The sequence below is a fragment of the Geospiza fortis genome, unplaced genomic scaffold (genome assembly GCF_000277835.1).
Source record: "Geospiza fortis unplaced genomic scaffold, GeoFor_1.0 scaffold118, whole genome shotgun sequence".
NCBI lineage: Eukaryota > Metazoa > Chordata > Aves > Passeriformes > Thraupidae > Geospiza > Geospiza fortis.
The window spans coordinates 2,298,713-2,307,768 of NW_005054380.1; the positions used below are offsets into that span (position 1 = coordinate 2,298,713).

Consider the following 9,056-nt stretch of genomic DNA (forward strand, 5'->3'; position numbering starts at 1 on the left):
AGTAACTCCAATGAAAATACTCCCTGATTCCCCACAAAAACAAGCACCAGGTAACAACTCTGTCAAACACTGTTTTCATGTGCTCAGCCAAATTGCTTAAATATTATTTTATTTTGATCATCTGAACATTTAACAATAACTTTAAGCTTCATGTCTTTCAATTTTTCTTTTAACTCTCTGTGAAGAAAAGGGTATTTTAAATACATTTATTTTATCCACTCTTCTATACTGACAGGTCCCAACTACAGGTTACTTTACCAAGACCACATCAAGAATATTCTGCAGAGCATTTAACAGCTTACAGAGCACAGGATGCAGCTTCATTATCACAAAATGAGATACACTTTCATCTTGAAAGTTCTTCTTTATGAAAAAGAAGAAGTTATTATGTTACAGAAAGAAGAATTATTGTGTTACAGTATTTCCACACAGCATTGAAGTATCATTTACTCAACCATGGAAGCTGAAAACCCAAATAAAAATCTTGGAGCTATTTAAAGTTTCATTATTACACTCCATACTGGGCATTTTTTTGTTTAGGAAAAAAAAATTCTAAGACTCTCTCCCCATTTTTGTTTTTGTCTTAGGATTTCAGTGGTTGGTTTTGATGTGGTTTTGTCAGAGTTTTTTTAAGCAGAATCCACAGCCAGACAAATTATTCTAGAAATGGAAGCCTCTGGCTCATTTAATTAAGGCTAGCTTTAAAATTATGATCATTTAAAGGATCATTTAAGGCAATGTCAAAGCACTGAACCAGCTCTACCCAACAAACAAGCTTTTCCAGAGTGGCTAGACTTGCTGGATGCCTGAAAGAAGGAAAACAACAACTGGATGACATGGGAAGACATTCCCAAAAGGGAGGGAATTACATGAATGAGAGTGGAAAATGTACACTTAGGTAGAGAGCACGCAGAGACAAAAAATGGTCCTAAGTTTTTAGAAATGGTGCTGTGCTGACATACCTGGAGTACTTGGAATAAAACTGCTGTAGACTGCTTGGGGAAGAAGGAAGTCACATTAATTAACACCATGGGCCACATCCTGGGACAGAGTTTCACAGGTACTGCTGGATGATTTGGCACCAGAGCTCCTGCTTGTTAATAATTAAACATCCAGGTGACAATAGTGACAGTACCACAGAGAGGAGCAGCTTTGGGGTAGCTGATCCCAAATTCAGGTTCATACCAGAAAGTCCGAGCACCTCCTTTGTTCACACAAGCTAATAAAGAGAAGGAATGAGAAATCAGGAGACTGACCACAATTTTTCTCCCTTGAGCTTTGTTCCTTGCACAAATCTCTGAACTTTCCTACAGCCATTCCCTGAGGCATGGCCACCCCACACACTGTTGCTGGTGTTCCTGGGACCTTGCACAGCTTCATTTCATAGGCATGTATATGCATATAAATAAAACTCTATATTTTTAAGGCATTTTAAACATAGAAAATACTCTGTTTGCCTCTGTTCAGAAAAAAAAAAGAAAAAAAAAACAAAAAAAAAAAAACCAAAACAAAACACCACCTCACTAAAATTGCAAGTCTTTCTCCATTAATTATGTTTTTGCCTCAAAACCATCATCCATGCCCACATTTACCAAATTTGATCTGGGTTTTCATAGAATTCCAGAATAGTTTAGTTTGGAAGTAACTTGAAAGCCCATCTCATTCCAACTCCTGCCATGGGCAGGGACACCTCCCACTGTCCCAGGTGCTCCAAGCCCCATCCAGCCTGGCCTTGGACACTGCCAGGGATCCAGGGGCAGCCACAGCTGCTCTGGGCACCCTGTGCCAGGGCCTCAGCACCCTCACAGAGAACAATTCCTTCCCAATATCCCATCCATCCCTGCCCTCTGGCAGTGGGAAGCCATTCCCTGTGTCCTGCTACTCCAGAACCTTGTCCCAAGCCCCTCTCCAGCTTTCCTGTAGCCCCTTCAGGTGCTCAAAGACCTCAGTAAGGGTTCCCCAGAGATTTTCCTTCTCCAGGCTGCACAATCCCAATTCTCCCAGCCTTCTCTCCTGGGAGAGGTGTTAGAATACCCAGGGACTGCACTTCCCCTGCAATAGGCTACTCCAGGCTGACACTTCTTTGAGGAAATCTGCCCAAAGGAAATAGTTTACAACATCTAGAAGACAGTTATGACAGACTCTTTGGACAAAAGACAAATACAAATTGGGTATTTTTACAGAAAAGGCCAAAACTCCCTTTTGTTTTGTGCAAAACTGAAATGGTACCAGCTGTCCTAACATCACTCCCCACTGTACTTTGAGCAGAGGTGGTGATGGGTTAATAAATACCTACAAACCAGATTAGATAAGGCCAAGCTTTTCTAACTTCCCCCTTGCCAGCAGGGGTTTCCTACACCACTGGCTTCAGGCTGCCTGCCTGACAAGTGGGCTGAGGGCACAGCAACACTTTTCCTGCATTATTTCAGTTGAAGATGTGTCAGACAGCTCTAATAGAGTTCCTACAAAGCTTTGGGGTTTTTTCCCTTTTCTAATTCTGTTTTTTATTAATGAATGACTGCTCAGTCAGAGAGAGGGGCCCACCTCCCTCCCATATCCAACACTCCAGCCTTGAACAGTAAATCTCTCATGCCAGGCATTGCCACCATAGCACAGCTTTTTAAATATTCTATATATATGGTCTCTCTCTTACCCAAGTAGGCAGCACTGCCCTTTCCAAACAGGAATTTGGTTGCAAGGAGAAAGGGTTGACACACAGGTGTGCTTTTGCAACCCTCTTTAGCTAAATGCACATCCCCAAGTCAGTGTGCTCTGAACCCTGAGAGTGCCATGACACACCATCCTTGCTCAGCTCCAAATCCCTTTTTTAGGCACAAACCTAACATTTCTTTGACCTGCCTCTCAGCACACTGAACTTCTGTAGCTGTCTTTAGCTGCCCGTGGGTTGATTCTTGGTTTGCTCTCGGGTTTTCTTCCCTTTCAGGCTCCCTGTATTTTACAGAATTGCCCATCTGTGGGCCCCACCTTGAATGTCACCCACACCCAAAAAAGGTTTAAAAGGTTTCCCATGGACTTATTTTTGGGTTTTTTGTAGAATACAGCATTTCCTACAATCATTTTGGTTGAATGGCATAGGACTGATTTCAGCTGATTTTCACTATCCTACATCAGCAGATTATGAAAACAGAAATTAACATCTGCCTAGCCATACAAACTGTTATGAATTCAATCCACTACATTAATATTTCAAGGACTGTAATAACACTTGATCACCATTTTCCTAAATGGTTTCTGTCTTTTAAGATGCATGCATATAATCAACTTTTTGCACAGGGATATTCAGACCGTTTTTTCTTTATTGCAGCACAACTCAATTTTCTTTACATATAATATGACACCTAAGGTCAAGAAAACTGTAAAATAATAATTTTGGCTTATACAATTTAGGTTCACATTTTTCCTAAAAAAAAATTTTAAAAAATGTAAAAAAAATCAAAAAACACTTGAATGAACAAAACACACATTCTAAATGTCTGTCAATAAAATGGCTGTGGTTTCACCTTTCCCCACCCCATACCACATTCCTACATAGCATCAAAAAAGTCAAGCTTCCAAACACAAAATAACAGGCCTAAAAAATATATAGTGGAATCAAACAGCACACAAAATGCAAAGCTTTCGTTACCTTCTTTTTAAACCCTGTAATAATTGCAAATTTAAAAGAGTGAATTACTAACTTTCTCTTCTGAGGTCAGATAAAAATAAGTCCTAAGGCAGCTTATTTGCCATATTTAGGAGACTCAAACTGAAGCAATGACAAACATCTGGCTATGATTCTTTCTGGAATTTTGACTATTTCTTCCTGGCTAGGGAAGAAAAACACTGTGAGCTGACCAACAGCACCTCGACTCCTCCAGCACAGCACTTAATAGGATTCAGCAGCAGACTATTCCTTGACTCCTCACATATTTAAGCTGTTAATACTTTCACAGCACAGAGGGGAAAAGCCTTCATGCAAGGAAGGTCTAAGCAGGCACAGGGAGAGCAAGGCAGAGGCAGAAGGGCACAAATGCCAGTGCCAGAGCCAGGACTGGGCTGCCTGTTCCACCAGCAGCATCCCTGGGGCTCCTCATGGCACACAGCAAGTGCTTTTCAGTGCCCACAGCATCATCCCAGTGTTTAACATACACATGTTTCTCACTTAAAATTGCTCAATAACAGCAGTTAAAAGTTGCATCATTTCTGCATCATCCCCATGAAAGTTTTTGGGGGCACTAAAGCTACCCAAACTCTGCTACTGAGAGAGCAATCTGCCATGTGCAGGAGTGGGAAACACACTCCAAATCATGGGAAGGATATTGCAGTCAGATTGCTTCCTCTGCCATCCCAAAAACTTCCTGCAGCCCCAGCCCAGCTCCTGATTTCAGGGCCTCCAATGGCTGCTCAAAAACAATGGGCATCCCAGGGGAAGCCACTTTGAAAATGGCACCTTTTCAATCACAGATAACTGCAGACTGCACAGAAACCAGAATAACCAGAGTTATTCTTTTCCATCCTAAACATAATGAGGGAGAGTAGCTTTGCACTTCTATTAATTCAATTTATAAATTTCAATAAGCCAAGGAAGTACCCAGCAAAGACACTATCACTGTCAGAGTAATCATCAAGTACACATTTTCAGTTTAGTGCAGAATAACAGAATAAACAATTTTGATTTTGCAGTAATGCAATAGTTGTGCAGAGTACATCAATGAACACCAAAGCAGACAAGAGCAGTGAGAGGACACTAATTAATAAGAAAATAAAGGGAGAATTACAGTGTGATCTTATCTAACTAGCCTGTTCTCAAGAATGGCAGTGAAGTCCACCCCTGTCAGAGGGAGAGAGACACCTCAGACAGCATGGCAGGGATGCAGAACATCATTACTGTATTACATACCAAAAAAAAATTTAAAAGAAGAGACTTCTGTTCTCAAAACAATCCAACAAAGATTAGCACAAAAGAAAAAAATTCCAGTTTAAATTTTCCCTTAGAGTGGAGCAGGCAGGCAGACCCTATAATAAAATGTACAAATATTTTTGATTCCCAAATTTCATGTGACATCCAAGCAGGAGGAGAAGAGGAAGTACATGCCATTGAAGAAGCACCAAGTTCTCCCCAAACAATTTAGTAAACTTGAAGCATAATAATATAAACTACTTTTTCTGGAGCACTTCCTCATAGCATAGAGAATATTTCATGTAAAAGAATTTCCTAAATGACACATATCACACAGGCCAAATATTAAACATCATCTGCTGGCAGCAATTCCATTAAATGTCATTTTGGTGAATTCAACCCAGCCCAGACCCTTTTACTTAAGAGTCTGCCACATTTTTGTGCTGATCAAAAGCCTCCAAGTTTAATGTCTTCAGAAAATCTGGAAAGCTGGCAGAACTTCTGCTGTAAAACCCTGATTACTTTGAAGTGTGAACTGAATTGAATTTGCCAATCATTCATCTCATAGTCTGCAAAACCACCCTTTGGACAGACTTAGTTTGGAGAGAAGAGGCCAGGTAACCCATGAAATGGCACATGCAACATTTGAGCTGACTAAACAAGCTGGCTGTAAAAAGGGAAAAAAACCAACTCATGGAAATAATGAATATTGCAGCCTAGCTTTGAATGGATATGTTTCATTCTCTCTTCTGTTTTGGAAGGGAAAGGAGAACCCATAAATAGCCCATCTTCAGGTTTTTTAAACTCCAGAAAACATTGAGTATTTCTCCATTCCTTAACATTCAAATCAGACTCACTGGAGAAAGTTTCTGCCCAACATACTTTAAAGAATAATTCCCTCTTAGCAATTAATAAAATTCCTACTTAGAAATCAAACCTTATGAAACAGAAGGGGAAAGGAAAATGGACAGAGCCAGTGGACCTAAAAGGTGGTAGAATGCAGCTATGTGGAACCTTTAGCAAACTGTTCCAGATACACCAATAACACAAAGAAAAGACTGTTCTTTCCCATTTTGTTCTCTCTCCATCCATTACATCACTCTGTCAGTCTCTTTCCTTGCTCTTTGGCAAGTTAAGAAGTCAAGCGGGCTACCAAAAAGGGCAACCACCAACTCCTGCCAGGAGAGAAGCAACAGTTTTAAACCCATCTTGGAGAAAGGAAGGGATGACAAGGTAAAGCTGCATGGAGTAAGGTGTTTCTGTGGTTACTCTGTTCATCAAATATGGTTAAAAATGCTACTGTGGCTCATTTTAGGCAGGGAGGCAATAAACAGAGATATTGCAGCAGGTTCCCCACCACTGCACAGGGAAGGGTCTGCAGGAGCTGATCCTACACTCAGTCTGTCCTTCCACTGACACACCACTTTTCCCAATAAAAAGTCACTTGCCATAGTTCTTACAGACAGAAAAATGATTTTTCCCAAAATCATTTGGGAAAAAAAAGCCCCAAACCACCTTTTGGGATCACCCCCATCTCCCCAAGCAGGCAGTGCCAAAACCCCATGGGAAAAGCCACTGCACTGACCTGAATCAAACACAAACCCCACCTCATCACATCTTGTGACAAAATTACAAAAGCAAAGAGAAGTGGGCAAGTGGCATGGCAATCTGAACCTGCACTCCTCTAGGACAGCTGCTTGGCACCAGTTTCTCTAATTGCTTTTTGAAAAATGACTGTGCTAGCACACACCACCTATTCAGCAACGTCACTGCCTTTTCCTAATTCCTGCCCTCAATCCCAAGTGAAAAATTCCCATTTTCCATGACAAACAGCAGTCACCAGCTCCTGCTATCCCAACAGCTCACCAAAGAAATCAGGCAGATGGTCACAGTTTAATACCTCATGCCTGTTTTCTATCATTTGCTACCTTATTTAGCCAAAACTGAAAGGCCATGGAGGCAGTGTTAGCTGGACTGTAATGCCACAGCTGCTGACTCTGGACCTTTTTGTGCTCAGTGCTCTGAAGCTGACCCAAGGCTGACCCCTTTTCCTCATCACTCACAGCATCAGGCATGAGGTCCCTAAGTTTTTCAGTTCCAACTGATCTCATAAAGAAAAGCAGCACAATAATAATTATGGCCTCAGCATGCTAGTGCCTGAATTCGAGTGTTTCTGTGGGTGCCATAATCAGAGAGAGCTTTCCAGGTAAAGAAAACTAAGATAGCTCCTAATTATGGGAAACACATACAACACAACCAGCTGAAAGCCCCATAAACCTGGCCTTGCACTGACTTTCAAAATTACAGAGCTGAGGGTGTTGCTTGGAGGTTTTTTTTCTTTTTTGAATCAAAACACAAAAGCACCATCTACATCAACTTGGAAAAATAAATAAAATTATCCTTCAAAAGAACCAAACTCAGCGGATTTTGTAAAAAAATATTCTAACATAATGTGAGGGGGAAAAAAGAGGCTTTTGTGTTCTGTGTGGTACATGAGGGATGGGTGGGTTTGCAGTACCAGATACTCTGTGCTCGAGTGGAAGGATACAGGCACTGCCTCACTCTTAAAAAACAAACAAACAAACAAACAAATAAAAACAGATTTCACATCTGAGACTTGAACAGCTGGACAGAATCTGTGGAAGACATCCCCAAATCCAGTATTTCTTCAGAGTTCCACAGAAATCTTTTTCACTCTATTTGAAAAACCCTTTTTGAGTCTATGCAACAAACTAAGGCTCCAAGTGGTAATTATAAATTACTGATTACAGTTTGATACTAATGCAGAATATCTGATAGCTCAGTATCTTCACTACAACACAGTTGTTTTCTAACAACAGATCTCAGGCAAACTGGAATCAAACTCAGAGGTTAATGCTGAAAATGTAACAAGAATTAGAAGAAAAAAAAATTGTTTCAAAGCAGAATCTCCCTAATTTGTGCATGCCTTCTATGTCTTATGGCAGAATTCCTCAAGCATACTTTTAAATAAACATTTTCAGAAACACTGAACTGACACTGCTTTGGTGCATCCCTCCTAAAGCGTGCTGACAATCAAAGACTTTCATATAGGAGCAAGTTTACTTGGAGAGGATACAAACCATTAAAATAATTAATATAAAGCAGTAACTAAGGCAAAGCTCTTCTGCTCTCCCAGCTGCCAAACTGACAAAGCTGCATGTGGCTCAGGAAGCAAGAACATTTTGGCAGGAGATGGTTTGGTGCTCCCCCAAAGCAAACAACAAACAAAGACTTTCCTTACAGTATGTGCTTGTATTTAAAGTCTGTTAAAAACACAAAACATCTGTTACACTTGAAAGATTTTAAAAAACAAGCCATGCAACTGCTATCACTACTTGTAAGGAGGTAAATCCCAACAGGAATTTACAGGAATATCTTCATTCAGATATTGCCTCAAAATGTCCCAGCTCTCTACAGAGGCACATCCTTGCGAGCTTTAAATTCTCAGAGGCTCAGTGTACTTGAACTGAGGTTTAAATATCTCTTACCTCAATGTCAAGAACTTCCACTGTGTTGTCCAACATCTTGATTTTGACGGGGAGGTCACGCTCGTGCGCCTTGGCGGGCGATGATGCCATGGCAGTCAGGAGGTTCTGCCCTGGCTCCAAGGTACTCACTCCTGAGCTCTTCTGGGCACCCAAACGAGAGCCTGGCGTCTGCAGAACTCTGTAGGTTCCTTCTATCTCTCCCATCTTCCAACAGCAAGCAGAGTCTGTAGAAATATGGAAGAAAATAGAAGGTTAGGGTCATAGCCAGAAAGATTTTACACTGACATTGTGGATGAAAATACCACCCACTGAAGCACTATCACAAAATCCTTATTTAACAATCTATCCCACTAGCAAAATCAGTAATAAGGTTAATGAAGCTCTGGACAGGGCTTGGAGCAACCTGGTCTAGTGGAAGGTGTCCCTGCCCATGGGAGAGGATGGAATGAGATGAGCTTTAGGGTCCCTTCCAACCCAAACCATGACTAAAATCCAGCAGCTGGGAAGAAAAACTAACCATTCTGAAGCATGATCAAGAAATGGGGTAATCAAACCTGTGCCTTCTGCCCTCTCAACATGAACATTTTTGTTTCTGACAAGGTTTTTCTGCTGATGAGCCTCCTCCCACCAGCAGCATGAGCACTGGG

General features: G+C 41.1%; 1 protein-coding gene across 1 annotated transcript in view; it reads right to left on the bottom strand.

Moving 5' to 3' along the window:
* The window catches only part of FARP2 (FERM, ARH/RhoGEF and pleckstrin domain protein 2), a 70,780-nt gene extending 62,151 nt beyond the window's left edge, over positions 1–8,629 (bottom strand). Inside the window, 1 exon segment of the mRNA XM_031060350.1 lies at positions 8,410–8,629. Within this exon segment, the coding sequence (XP_030916210.1) occupies positions 8,410–8,613 (204 nt within the window). The 5' untranslated portion in view covers positions 8,614–8,629.
* Between the last annotated feature and the right edge of the window lie 427 nt (positions 8,630–9,056).